General features: G+C 41.0%; 1 protein-coding gene across 1 annotated transcript; it reads right to left on the bottom strand.

Moving 5' to 3' along the window:
- Positions 1 to 5,856: 5,856 nt before the first annotated feature.
- On the bottom strand, positions 5,857 to 12,991 carry adssl (adenylosuccinate synthase, like; the record flags this gene model as incomplete). Its single annotated transcript, XM_079214373.1, has 13 exons — positions 5,857 to 6,737; positions 6,857 to 7,006; positions 8,198 to 8,295; positions 8,433 to 8,557; positions 9,273 to 9,427; positions 9,518 to 9,644; positions 10,122 to 10,203; positions 10,688 to 10,795; positions 10,919 to 10,985; positions 11,063 to 11,113; positions 11,642 to 11,710; positions 12,162 to 12,264; positions 12,758 to 12,991. 13 exons carry the CDS (start codon positions 12,989 to 12,991, stop codon positions 6,685 to 6,687), a joined length of 1,422 nt encoding a protein of 473 aa, XP_079070499.1. The 3' UTR covers positions 5,857 to 6,684.
- Positions 12,992 to 15,603: the final 2,612 nt, after the last annotated feature.

Raw genomic sequence — 15,603 nt, 5'->3', positions numbered from 1 at the left:
AGACAGAAGGAAATTGTAATATGGCTTGCATTAAGTGCCAATTGCTCTGCTGCTGCTGCTGTAACCGAGACATAGCCATAGTGATCCCGCTTTATTACCACTTAGGGTCCCTCCTGGTCCGTAAAAATGTTTGATACCGGAGAGTCCAGCCCATGTGTGCTTACCTCAAAATGAAGGATCGTAAGAATCCAGAGTACCAGTCGCCTCATGCACAGTTTTTCATGAGTTCAGGCAGCCGCATACGGGGAGGGGTGTGTGTGTGTGTGTGTGTGTGTGTGTGTGTGTGCGTGTGTGTGTGTGTGTGTGTGTGTGTGTTTGTGTGTGTGTGGGTAAGGAGTGATGCTCTTGCTGAGCACTAAAGAGAGAAAAAAGATACTCAATCAAGCTGACTTTAGATCGAGTGTGAGAGAGTGAATTAAAGAGACGGGGGAGAGAGCAGCACGGATAACGGTGGAGATGATGATGGAGTCAAGTTTGGGATCTATTCAGTTTCTTCAGACTTCAGTTAGATGTTGTTGTTTTTTTACAGTACGTAAAGATATCATTCTAAAATGACATGAAGACATAATGCAGCTTCCTTACGTAGAACTCATAGAATTCCTATTGCATTGTTTTCTCCTGTGAGTTCAACTGAATGGCCAATGCAGTGGCTGCAGTCATATCAATACTTCTGTGGGATCAATGTTTGAGATTCATTGAGATCTGATTGCCAACTCTGCAGACTGAAGCCAAGCTCAGCCACCATTCAGCCTGCTCTCAATGTCCCACCTTCAACACAATCTGCTTGACAGAACTGCTGCTGCTCTCATTCTTTCTGCATGTGTGTGCGTGTGTGTGTGTGTGTGTGTGTGTGTGTGTGTGTGTGTGTGTGTGTGTGTGTGTATTTACAAGAGGCAGGGATACGGCTTCTCAGGCAGATGTTTTATGTTCCTGCAAATGTGTACGTTTTTTTTTTTACATTGTCCCTTTTCAAACTAAAACTAAATTAAATGAAATCCTTTCGTTACTCTTACATGTAATAGTCAGCCTAATCATACAGTAGTGTAGTTTGAATAACTGCAGGTAGTTTTGTTCTCTTTCAACCTGGTTTCACTTCATCCTACCGTACTGTGAACCTGTTCAGCCCACAAATAGTCTCAGCACAATTTAACAAAACAAAGAGTCATCAGTCGGGCTTCTTCGGCACAGCAGCGCTGTGAACGAAATGCTACGATCAGCATGCTAACATGCTAATACAAAGGAGGCACACTGGAAGCCATGTTCCCCATCTTAGCTAAATGTGTTAGCATGCTAACATTTGCTAATGGCTAATAATACATATGTTTGTTGCTAATGTTCTTCACTGATCTGGCTTAAACAAAACTACTATCACCTTCATAAGTATGCTAGTTCAAGAGGAAATGTAGGCTAAATGTTGCCTCTTGTCTTTTGGAAGAAAGACAAATGGGCGGCACAGACAGAAAGCTTGGATCACAAAGCCAAGTTGGCGAATTCCCAAGATGCTTCAGTGTTGCTCAGTCGGTGCCGACCATTACTGTGTATGGAGAGTAGATGCACTACTCAGTTAAAATAAGCATTTTAAAGGAAAACACAAACGGGAGCTTAATAATGAGCTCACCACATCGGTTTCATCGAACATAAAAAAAATAACTTAAAATAATAATGGCTAATTTTGTGGATGGAGCTTTTGTGCGTTTTCTCCTGACTGAATCAATGTTGTTGCTTCTGACCACAAAGGATGTGAGGAGTATATCTAGAGCTGCTAGGATGATGGTGATCTATCAATAATCAGTAAAACAATCCTAACCATCTCCAATCAATAAAATTCATCCTAATCAGGAGCCAACAGGAACTAACTTTCTGCCACATTTATATATATATAAATGCATATATTCACGAATATACATGCATATATACATACAGTACATACAAATACATACAAATATACTGTACATCCACACACATATATACACATATTTACATATACTTGTACACATACACACATACTGTATATATACACATCCATATACACGTAAAAACATACATAGAGAGGAGTGGATTCCGTGAATATTTTAATTTTTTTTAAAGATTAAAATCTTCTTCTGTCGACTGGAGATACAGCTATTCCCATATGTGTTACTCATAACCAAAACTTTTTTCGGAAATGGATCCATCACATCCGCTTGAATGAACGGTTTTACACGCCCTCCTGAGCAACATGAGTTTACATTACTCTTTACAGGAACTGAAGAGGGTGGGATTTAATGTGACAAAGAAATATAGATACATGCAGGTTTTACAAGTTAAAACATATTGAGGATTCTTTTACATGTTTAAGCAAGGGAAAGACTGATGTACGATAGTATACACTATACATTTTGTTTTTGTGTTTAGCATTAAACTTACATTAATATATATATATATATATATATATATATATATATATATATATATATATATATATATATATATATGTTTGACATACCCTTAGTGCACACTGATATGTTATTTAGTTTATTAACTGTAATAAACCGATGATCTCTTATCACTAATTTGTAATTGAGCTAGCACATTGTAGTATTTGTGTTATGACAAGTAGCCACGGGTACATTATCGTTGTATTATAGCAATACATGAGACAAGTATACATTATGTCATAATGTACAGTATTTAGATGCATCTGTCAAAGGATTAGCCAGTATGTAATTCATAATAAATTCTCCAGATTTCCCTGCAAATACTTTGTACTTGGTCTCTACTTGCTCAGTTGCAGAATTGGATTTTCTCCATGCACTCACCTAATAAACTGTAAAATACATTTAGCTCCTTCAATTCAATCTGTGTGCTGAGAGAGCTGCCGTCTCTCTGTTCTTAAGAAAACTGAACACAGTCCAACCCCATTGAAACAGGTGTCTTATTGCGGGCGCTACATGAGTCATGACAGTGCAGGACGAGGAAGGACAAAAAGGAATGATTATAAAGGCAGTGATCAAAGTTATTATCAGAGCGCTCTGTGGAATACACAGGGAGAACATTCAACATTCGTTTCTTTCTGACAGCATACATCACAGTCAGGGAAACACTTCTGACTCTTCATCATCGTAGAAAAGTAGTGAAGATACGGAAAAAATAAGCATTACTCCTTAGTTTCAATTCAAAGGTCATGCCAATATCATACAAAATGGATCTAATTGGACCTCTAATCACCTCCACAATCCCTTCTGATCACCACAGAAAAGAAGATCTGCCTCGACGTTCATCAAACACCCGGTCACACATGCAAAGAATAAGACAATTTGAAAATCCTTACTTCTAGTTGGTCGATGGCTTCAATTCCAGGTGTCCATTTAATGTACGCAATGTATGATTTACCTGGCAGTGTAAAGGTAAATTAATTAACATCCAGCCATTGGGGGAAAATAAACAGAGACAGATCTGGAAAGAGCTCTGATGAGGGATGACCGTCTGAGAAGTAGCTACACTTGAATAAAAGGCTCAAATTGATTGACCTGATGATAAATGTGCTCTCAATTACAAGTAAAGGAAGGCGGTAGTAAACAAAAGAGAGGGAGGGAGGAGGCCGACCGAAACGCCAGGGGGAGGAGGCCTACACTGCTATTATGAGCACTTTATTTTCAATTAAGCCTTCTTGAGTCTACTGTAAGCTCACTTTCTGCCATTTCTGATGATGCAGGGACTTCTTGGAATGGAAATTGATTGGTTAGCAAACGTCTGCAACTTTGCTCATTTGACGGGAGATGCACTTTCAACGTACAGCGGAAGACAAACTGTTCGAAAGTTACATTTTTTACTCTATAGGGCGGCAGCACAAAAACAACAAGTCTTCTAATCAATCAATCAGGCTCTTATGTTTAAAGGAAAGTATGTTGTTTTTTTTACTCTATTAGAACTGGTAGGAACTGCCTGTTACGGTGTAAATTATTAACCTCTACATTATTTATCCAAAAGCACATGGGACTGCTATCCAGGTTTTAAGCAGAATCAGGAGGTAGTGATGGGCGGAGCCACAAAATGTGTAATGCTTAGTTATATTTTCATATTAGCAATTTTATTAAGAGACCATTTCCAAACGGAATTTTGCATTTGTTTTATTTTAAATTGTGTTTTTATTTCATGCTACATTTCATTGACAGTGGAGTTATCCACCCGCCCCCCTCAGTACCCGCCCCTCTTTCAGCCAATCACAAGGCCCGGGCCATCCAGCAACAACTGTCCTCATGAGATCTTGTATGCTACAACAACCAAAACAACTCTGTCCTTTTGTAATAATTCTAACATAAACAAAAACAAAAAGCTAACATAACTAGTTAGCTGGCTGTTTAGCCTAGCTTGTTAGCTGATAACGTGTAGCTTGTTACCGAAATAAAAGGTTTGTTACCGTGTCAGCGTTTATTTACAACAGCAGCTAAATAATTGATTCATAATTACTTTGGTAACAGAGTGCTCGCTGACTACATTTGTGTGGTTGCGGGCAGATTTTGGTGTCAAGACATTATAGAAATAAGATAAGATAATCCTTAGATAATGTTGGGTTCATTCCTAATTTATTCAACATTGTAGTATCCATTTACTGTTGTTTAGGGCTCCATAGTAGTCTGGAATACAGTTTCAAAACAAACCTTTGTTTGACTTAACAGAATTGATGCAAATCATCTGCAAGTATTCATCAACAATAATAAGATAGTGGCCTATGACTTCACTTGAGAAAAAATTACCTCATTTCAGCACCGTTGATATTTCACCGACTGGCCTGTTAGTTTTGTCATTTGCTTACCCCCCCTTACCCCCCACCCTTGTTAATTTCATCTGTACAGAGTCTTCAATGACATCATTCCTGAGCACATCTCTGCCCAACATCCACCTGAGTAGAGGTCTGAGCGGCCTGTGCGGCTGATACCACCTGTGTGGGTGTGCAGGGCCCTTAACGGATTACACTGCAATCTCTGAGAAGCTCCAGGACTCTGTTACACCTAGAGCATCGATCTGCCAAGGCATCCGCTTTACACTTTAATCTAATACCTCCCCGGTCCTGAAAAGCTTTTAAATCCTGAGAAGAAGTCGGCTAACTAAGGAGGGTTTAAAGTAAGAGAGTGAAAGAAAAATGTTACAGGCTGAAGGGGGCATGAAGGAGAAGAGTGCAGAAGTCTGTCCACTAACGGCGTTTGAAGTCGAGGAGGCAAAAAAGTGTTTTTACACATTCAGCAGCAGATGTAGAGCAACTTTATCGTTGGTGTTTCTGACCACCGGACAAACGTAAGTCCAATATTCTCTCTTTCAGCCGCTTTTGAAAGACCTGGCTCTTCAGCTGCTAAACCCGCCGCCATGTTGAAGAATGAACCAAAGCTCCACCGAGACGAGGGGCAGTGCAGTCCAGTTCTGATTCTTTATCACTACAAGTGACACCTCTTATTATAGATATGATCCATCGAAGACATACAGCTTCTGATCAGAGCCGCTTTAAAACTTGTTTACTTGACATTTAGAGACGCAGCATAACGGCGTCACACATCTTCTCAGATGTAGATTTCAAATGGACCACCCTACAGAGCCAGTAAAGGATAATAATAATAATAATAATAATAATAAGTGCATAATGACAAGTCCCCTCCAATAAATATTGATAAGAAAACTGTAAAAAAAAAAAAAAAAAAAAAAAAAAAAAAAAAAATTGTAGCTGCACAACAGAAGAACAATGAAAGGATAATATAACAACCCAAAAATATTTACACATTAATTTCACATTAATTTTTTAATTTTCAATTAAACTGCTCAGAAACATGTCGGTCAAACTCTTTACTAAAACCTGAATGAATGACAAACCAAAAGTACGTTACTTTCATTTTATTGATTAAGAGCAAGCTGAGTCTTTTACATCACTGACAATGAATGAAATGTGTAGGAAACATATTGAAATAGACTCTGAAGCATTACTGCCCATCGGACTTTTTTTTTAACTCACATTTACACCAAACGTTCAAAGACCAGTCGATGTCTGTGTGGACGTGGAATTCCTACTTACTTTCCCTCATTTTATCATCAAGAAAAACAGCTATTCAACCTCGAGTTGTTTAGTGTTGATTTACACGTTATGAGGAGGATTTAAAAAGCACTATGTTCATTCCAACACTCATCATGAAAATATTGTTACAAACTGAGATGAAGTCATGTTTTTGAAACGTTTTAAAATTGTTCAATAGAAAAGTTCACTGTCTGACTGATCGCACAACGGCTTTCAATCATTTTTCCCTCATTACAAAGCCTGAAAACTATCTCTTGCTATATTTTGTTGTGCCCTTTAATACGAAGTCTTCTGTTCAGTAATGGCTCTTCAAATATATGTAAAGAAAGAAGAAAATGGAGAAGAGCTATCAACTAATTACATTCAAATGCTAAAAAAACAAAACTGTGCTTTACTGCATGGAATGGAATAAAGAATCGGTCGATCCATTGGCACCGTGTTTTGAAAAATTAACACCCGAATAAATATAGGAAACGTGTAGAATGCATAAATTACATCTGGGAGAAATTATTGCAAAATGTGATGCACAAGCAGCAACAAAACGTTTCACAATTAGCCTTGCTGGTGAAGTGTTTACATTTTAAACTCCTCCGGTAATCCCATCAAAACCTGAAACTATCTGAGCCTACAGGTCGGCAGACGGATCAAAACAGTTTGATCATGCTCTCTCTGGACTTCCCAACTCCAACCCACTTCACTGAAATGAGAAGAGGAAAAAAAAAAAAAAAAAAGACATGGTGTGACTGGCAGGTTTGGCAAAGCGATTAACAGTTTGGCTGCAGTCTATCCATTAATGCAAAGTGGCGCTTTACAAACCTGGCACTTGCAGAAAGTCCTCGATGAACCGAATATATTGCTGCGCCTGCAGCGGCAGGTCCTCGAAGCTCCGAGCGGACTCGGTGCTGCAGCACCAGCCGGGCAACGTCTCGTAATCCACCAACACCTTCGTCAAAACGTCCATGTTGGCTGCGGCAAAAGCACATCGATAACAATGAGTCAAAGACGAGGATTGTGTTGTGGTTCACAGTCGCTGATTCTTCACAAGTCTGTAATCAAAACACACTGGACAGCGGTCCTTTAGTGCCATTTATGGTCCATATACAAGCAGGATACAGTTTATTATTGGATGTGAAGTTCCGGTCAGTCGGCCACTGGTTGTCATTTCTAAATAGTTCGATCGGTGGTCTCTATAAAAAAAGTCGCTCAGAGGAGCCAACCAGGTGACAAAGACTATTTCTCCATGCGCCGCTGAAACGGCTTCAGAGTTAGGAGTCGCATGTGTTTTTTTTCTTTAACATTTAAAGTGGAACTGAGAATCTCAAGTTTTACAGATCTGTCAATTAAATCATCTATTCTACAATGGCGTGGAAAATCTCTGATGCCATGTTGGCCAAGAGCAGCTGCAGTGTCACAAAAAGAGAGAAGTGGTTTCATCATCCTCTGGTTCATTAGCTTAACAATTTTCTCCGTTTTGCGGTGAAACCCGAGAGAAGATAAATGCATCCTCAAATCTACTGCAAAATAGATTTTCAAAAACCCAAGATGTTGCATTTCCGGCTAATAAAAGCTGACCGATGTAAAATAAGACATTAAGGAGCATAAAAGCTACGTTCATCCCCTTAACCAAGAGCTGAGTAGTCCTTCTGAAAATAATAATCCATTGAGAATACAGGTCCTCTCCTGCGTTTACAGTAACAATGTTTCTGCCGTTAAAACGGTTGTGGATCAATGGATAGTTTCAGACAAGAATATTTTTCAATCAAAGATCAGGACATTAAGATAAAACATGAACAAACATTTACATCTTGTTTTGTAGTCATCTGTAGCACATACAAAACAAAATGTAATTGAAAACTGATATGACAAACATGTGAGGATTTGCTGCTTTACCATCACCGTTTCATATCTCTGATGTACAACTTTGGATTTTTGGCTGTTAAGTCAGGCACAAAACGCAAATTTGAAGATGTTATGTTGAGTTTATGTAACTTGTGAAGAGCATTTTTTCACTATTTTCAGGTCTATGACAGAAAACGAATATAATCCTCAATACATATAATCCCATACTTAGAGGCAATGTTAAATCCAATAATTGTTTTCCCTGTAATGGGCAGACAAAGAGCTGATCTATAAAACATTGAAATGGTTATGACCTACCGGGGAAACTGGGTAGAGATTTTCCATTGACCTTATAGGCCACGCCTACTTTAATCTCAGACAGCGTGTCCAAAATGTCCAGCTTCGTCAGGGCGATTCTGCAAGCAAAGAAGTCACTCTGTTCAACTCTGATGGCGATGAACGGCCAGCGTGCATCATAAAGCTTAACTGCAGCTCCAGTAATTACATCAGCAGGTGGGGGATAATATTCTGAAATGGTGAAACAGTTCCTTACGCAGAGAAGCCATTGACCATGTGGGCGTATCGGACCAAAATCAGGTCCAGCCAACCACAACGCCTCTTCCTGCCCGTCGTCACACCAAACTCTCTCCCTCTGGACTGCAACAGTTCTCCAGTCTCCTAAAATACAAAACAAGAAGCACACTTTTCACGGTGGAAGGGACAAAAAAAAAAAACATGTACTTTTACAATCCAACATAAATCAGCACTTTTAGGGATACTCTGCTTGTTATGACGCCTTTATTTATGTAAGGACAGTCAGCTGCACGTGCCCTTTTCCAGGAACATCCCGCTTCAGTTTACACACTCGCACGTGGAAGCTGCCCGGCACAACCGCACTGCTCAACTGTCGACCACTGAGCCGCTGGCGTTAAGTGGTGGCAGACTTCTTTTCCACAAAAAGGTTCTCCCAGCAATCTCCTAGATTTGAACTAACCGACGTCTGACCACAGGTCTGCCTCTGACGCCGAACTCATGCGATTATCTTGTTGCTATATTTTCCAGTTCACAATCATTATTTGAGATTTCAAATCTAAATGCAACTCATAAACCATGTCAAAGTCAACTTTCCCATTTGGAAAGATATCTTATCCGGTTCATATTACTAAAAATGATAGTTTACATTTGTTCTCTGAATGTTGGAGCAACATCTAAAATAATTCCATTAAGAGCATCTGAACACCAAAACATGCTTTGCTGTTGCGAGCGCGGTAACCTGACAACAACGTCACATGTCTCCTTCTTTCTGGTGGAGTATGTTGGCTATTTCACAAAAATCTGCATCTGAGAAGTAGGCTTTTTCATCAACGAGGTGGGGAAGAGAAAAGCGTCTCACGTTGTCCTGCTCTGTTGGGAAAGCACCGACGCCCACCCGGGTGGTGTAGGTTTTGACGACCCCGTACACTCGGCCAACGTATGATGGAGGCACGCCAAGGCCAGTGCACACACCGCCCACAGTGCAGTTAGAAGACGTCACAAAAGGATACGTCCCTGCAGAGAGAAACGTAGGTTAACCCGAGTAGGCAAAAAAAAAATCCAGTCCGCCTTCATAATTAAGTCCACAAACCCAGTGGTGCTCACCAAAGTCAATATCCAGCAGAGCAGCATTGGCTCCCTCCACCAGGATTTTCTTACTGGGACCATTAAGAGCTTTGTTCATGAAGTACACCCCATCAGTCACCAGGGGGCGCAGTCTCTCTGCATATCCCTGAAAAACAAGTTTCCAAAATAAAGAAAACACTGAAACCTAAATGCAAATTACAACCGTGACCATTCAAACTCAGGTGAGAGGCAACATATCATATGACACTAGCAAATAAACAATCATCTTCACAACTGCATCGTCCAAATTTCTTATTTGTTCCCGTTTTTAAAGAAAGAAAGTATTTAAAGTGCTATTTCTGCAATAAGAATTAAACAAATATCAGAATTACAAGCAGTCATTTTAAATAGTCAGTCATACAGGCGTTCGCTCTTCTTGTGTCTCAAGCCAGTACCAAGACCTTGAAACTGAGGCCGCTAAACTCAGAAATCCTTCATTGTGTTGTTTACACATGCACATACCCAACCGACATGTAGAAATGTCTTCAATGAAAAAAGGTCTGTTGTCACAATATCGATGCCGAGTGAAAAGACACTGATGTCATTCTGTCAGTATTTTCCTGGCGCGATAACCTGTCCTCACCTTCAACTGCGCCAGTTCATTGTCAACTTCCAAGTTGAGGTTTGGATACATCGTCAGGAAATGTTCAGCCAACATGCGAAACCTGCGAAGAGGGCAGAGCTTGAGACGCTGCTTACACATGTGTGTATAAGTTTATGTGCCATCATAATGCTTCCGTTTCAAGTGCTGCCACCTGGTGGCAAGAGAAGGTACATACACTACAATTATGATGGCAATGCATTATGACACTCAAAAATAGAACTATGGATAACCTAATTAATGTAGTGTTTTTCTAAAAAGTAAATTAAAATGCTCTCAGAATGTATTCCTGAACTCAAAGTTGTTGCTTGGTAAGATCTTCACATTTAGGGATTGAAACAACTACCCTTTAAAAATAGATACTTGTCACAGTGCTGCAACACCAAACCCCAAATAGACAAGATATTAAAAGCTGTTCACACAATTAAGTTTGACAAATTACATTGGACATAGTGGCAGTATCCCATCAGCAGTCTCTAATATTTTATTCATGAGTGAATATGAAAATGAACAAAATTAGAAATGAAAAAGCAAACCGGAAGACTCACTTGCCCTCAAAAACCTTGAAATCTGAGACAAGGTCACAGACTCGCAGTCCGTTGCGAGCAGCTTTGGAGGAGTAGGCGGGACCGATACCCTTTTTAGTGGTTCCCAAACTGCAGAACAAGTAAAAACATTAATAACCAACGCAACCCATTTGTGTGATAGAAATGACTCACTCCATATAAACTTCAGACTAAAAAGATTTACACTATTTAAACCGATTAGAGTAGATTTACTTTTTCCCTTCTTGTTGCTGCCGCTGCTGCTCCTGGATTCCATCCACGGCTTGATGGAAGTTGAACACTAGAGGGGGATAGAAGGGGCCGTCAGTACGAGGACATGTCTAAATCAAAAGTTTGAATGAGGAAACGCTTACTCACCAAGGTGGGCACGATCAGAAATCTTTAATCTCTCCTCCCATCCTTGTAATCCTGCACGCGAGACAACACATCCCACGTTACATGCTGGCTGTCCCTCATCGTCATTACATCAACCTACACATTTCGTTGCCGTTTCCAGTGTATTAGGGATGCATCGATGTTCTTGAAGCCAATACTAATACGGTTTTTGCTTTCATGTTATATGATAATGATGCACGTTTCCAAAGGTCTTAAACAAACACAATCAAAACATACCGTGTACTTTTTAGACCAACCTCTAATGGTATTTAAAGGTTTAAAAACACCATAAATTTGATTATATTTTTATTAGGACCATTGTAGTCAGTGATAAACAAAGTGTCCATGGGCCAGATACTGAACCCCAATAGTGTGATGAGCAGTTTGGCACCTTGCATGGTGGTCATTAGTTTGCCAACAGTGTATGTATGAATGTGAGTGAAAGGGGTGAAAAAGTGCTAAAGCCATTTTACCACATGGATACAGACACTGCTTTCTAAAAAGGGAAGAAATTGTGTTTTATATCAGTGCATCGCTTGGTCTCTATTAAGACAACTTTACCTTTGCCTTTCTGCAGGTTCTTTTGAGCTTCCTCAAACAGACCTGGTAGGTGAATCACCACTCCATTTCCTGTAACAAGAAAAGAAAAAATTAAACTCAAACGAACCTTGTGAGAAAGAAAGTCATGCATGCAAGACATTTCTTATGCAACTCATGTTTTCTCTGAAGTTTCATTCGTATAAGCCAATGGCTTTAACAGCAGCTCCATTAATGGTTCCTCTTTCCATGTGTTCATAGTACTAGAAAAAACATCAACCTAAAAGAGGAAACTAAATTAAGAGAACACTGCTGCAAGTCTTACATGCAGTGCATGTTGATTTGCCTTTATGTTACCATGCATACTCTTTTTTTTAGCTAGGTGCAGGTTCAAGCACAGCTGCAAAGAAACTGACACAACTGATGCGTCTGTTGATGTCCAACCTGATCAGAGTCATATACACAGCTTTGCATTGTTTTATGAGGATCCTTATCTTCCCGCCAACTTCCAAGTCCTTCAAAACACACACGGATGGCCTCGTACCAATGAAGGAGACAGCCTTCTTATTGAGCACTCCGCTCGGCAGCAGGTGGAAGTCGTACTCCACGGAGTCCACAACCACCGTGTGACCCGCATTGTTGCCTCCCTGCAAACAGCACAAACACCATTCAGTTTTTACTACCGACAGGAGCCCTCAGCCCGTGCTTCATTGAAAACAGGGTCAGTGTTTCCAGTTGGTGAGCTACTAGCCGACATTAACTAAAGCACATTTCCGTTGAACGTCACTGGGTTGAAAGAGGGAGCGGAACAGCTGGGCAACAACGGGGTGCGTTACATAAGTCACTGGATAGTTATTATTATCATTATTATCAGCATTATTATGTGGCGGTTATGTAATGGATTCAAAACAGTTAGCTACCAACACAGCAGATATAAAACAATAAAAACCGGATGAACAGGCCAGCAGTTCTTATTAGCATCAACTTAGCGCGTTTACATCCGGGAGGTCAGGCAAGGTTGTTGACGTCGGAACCAGATCATTAATATTAAACAGCTGCCCGAGGGGAACGGTTACAGTTAGCCGTTGTGCCAAATAGTCGGTCTAAATGTTACGTTAAATCGACGGTGAAGTTGGGTACCTGGCACCTGCAGACAATATCCGCGTCCATTGCGAGCAAGTCCACAACTTTCCCCTTGCCCTCGTCGCCCCACTGCGCCCCGAGCACAACGGTCACTTTGTTCAGAGGCTCCTTCGGTACGCGGAGGGAAGGCTCGTGGGCGACATTCTCCCGTGGCCGCTTCACGACCGGCTCTCCGTTCAGGGAGACGGCCTCTTGTCCGTTAACGTCAGCCATGGTGCTGTCGGATGCCATGCTGCTGCTACCCTGCTTCCACACACCGGAATATCGTTTTACCGCGTTTCTCTGCGTCACGGGAAGTGCTCGCCTGTCGCGTCACCACTAGGTGGCCGTGTTTCTCCTTATATATCTTTGGCTTTGAGTATCGCATTACCGTACACACAGTTAGCATTAATCATTGCAACTCACTCTACGTATAACCAACGCAACGTATAATAACACGGGCATTATTTGTAACTCGTTGTCTTTGTTTGTTTAGCTTGGGATGATTAAGTTAAAGGCTTCCGTTGATGAGTCGTCACCATTCACGAAGAGTACACGAATGGTTCACTCCTCTCCACTTCCGCATTCGTTTTTATCATTGGAGAGATTACGCAGCTTGAACGTGCCTGGAGTAATGTTCGACTTTTCGCTTTTAACGGCTCAAATCTAATGCTTTATCCGTGGAAGGCACCTGTGTTCACCATGTCTCGAGCAGTTTGTTGTTATTTTATACATTCGATTTGTAAAGTGCACAATGTAACGCACATCATCATTATTAAAATGGTTAGAGCATATCTAGCATAGCCTTGAGGCAGTAAATAATGTCCCGTAAAGAGGTAATGTGTCAAAACGTAGTAAAGAAACTCCACGATGACCTCGGTGATCATAATGACGTGGAAATATGAGGTCTGAACACACACCCAACACGGATTCAATACAGCAGTGTGTCCATCAGGCCGCCAGGTGGCAGCAAAGGCAGTCGTTTCATATTGTGTGGATACCCCTGGTGCATATTCCAATGTAAATCTGCATTTAATAACACAGCAAACAAGGTGACCCAGAGTCATATTCCAGCACATGGCTGCTGGTTGCTTTTCTGGACCAAAACTCCCTTCTTTCGGTTGTGTTTTTGTGTAATTTGTGGTCTCATTAGAACGTGAACTCAATTATTTGTCTATTTGTTGTCATTTTGTGGTAATGTATTCAACTAAATCATATTGCTCATGACCATGGGGTCTGTGCACCCAGACTTTATTAAATAACTATAGCTGATTGTCTTCTGACCCATAATTCACTGAGGGAGATGTGCATGGGCCACTTCAGTCATACTGGAGTAGTTTGCCCTTCAGCACTGCCACATGGTGACACTTCTTTGAGATAAATTCATATATTAATGAGTCATGTGGACCCACTAACTAGCTGCTGAGAATTAACAATATTTTCTTTTAACTTGAATCCCCAGAAACATGGAACATGTGACATTATCACCATGGTAAATTAATATTAGAATGTAAAATTTAAATGTTGGTGGGACAGTAGTTACATCTGATGACAACCTTGCCTGAGTGTGTTGTCGCAGAGGTATGTAGTGCCCACTTCTGGTTCATCATCAGGGTTTACCTGTTTGCGCCGTTAGCTTCTAGCTTCTAGCTTCTGGCCAGCTCCGCCATGTCAGGAGCCGTGTGGAGGCAACAGACAGGCTATGAATTTAGTATGGAGCACCTTTAAGATGATTTTGTAAACGGGCTGATTTTGGATTTAAATTAAAGGCACTCACAATCAAGTATTAAGTCAATTTCCATGTTGACGAATTGTAATTTGTCAGTTTTAATAACTTTTTTCCCAACATGATCAGTTTAATTTGTAATTATTTTGAGATTGGACGCCCTAAAATGTCAAGTAGACTGCATCAACATAATTACTTTCTGGCATTTCAATCCCTTTAAAATAATTAGAGTTGCACAAATAAAAGTGACTAACTTAGGTAACAAATAATAATCATCCACAGACCAACAGAGAACATATGACAGACTCATCCATTCATAAAGTAACACATTCAAATTTTATTCATTGTAACACAATTGATTCACGTAAAAAGCCACAAACCCAAAACGTGTTATTTATACATTCTGTCGGCATTCAGAGGGACGAACACAGCAGTGGCCTACAGAACTGACAGGCAGATGTTACAACCACTGGCTGTCAATTCATAGGTCATCGCCTTGTGACCCATCGCCCTTCAGCTCCACTCAAACACAAAAGAAACGTAGCTCATCGACCTCCCAGGTCGAGCTCGGGCGTTGGCATTGGCGTTGCGTTGGGCGGCTCTCCGCGGGTAACAGCACCTCCACTGGAACAGACACAGCTTCCACATGGAGTTGCTGTTACATCCAGCGAGCACCAGAAGAAGTCCCCGCCTCTTCTCCAGTTGTTCTCCAGGTCAGTCACGTTACAGATGGACAAACCTACAATGACGGCTCCAGTGTTGGGCCGCCCGGCCTGGAAACACCTGGGATGAGAGAGAGCGAGGAGTGAAGGAGCAAGAGGCAGCGCCGAGGTTAACTCAGGGTTTGGAGTTGGAAGGCAGTTGCTTTAGTACGAGATTAGTCTCCCCTTGCGAGTGACTTTGACCCGGCAATTTCCTCCGCCCAGTTTTATTGCCTCAAGTAGACGGCATCATTGCTCACACTCCTCCAACAGCAGGGCCAAAGGGCCAAGGCCTGTATAGATAACACAGACTTTATGGCCGCTGTCAACATGAGGGCTCTTTTCAATATGTGAATATCTGGGTGTGTCTGACCTATGTACCTGCGGGCCCTGCGTTTCCTGCGTTTCCTGCTTCCACTGACATTTGTCCTCATAAT

This window comes from Taurulus bubalis (assembly GCF_910589615.1).
Source record: "Taurulus bubalis genome assembly, chromosome: 2".
In the NCBI taxonomy this organism is placed as follows: Eukaryota; Metazoa; Chordata; class Actinopteri; order Perciformes; family Cottidae; genus Taurulus; species Taurulus bubalis.
This window is presented reverse-complemented; position numbering and strand designations above follow the sequence as displayed.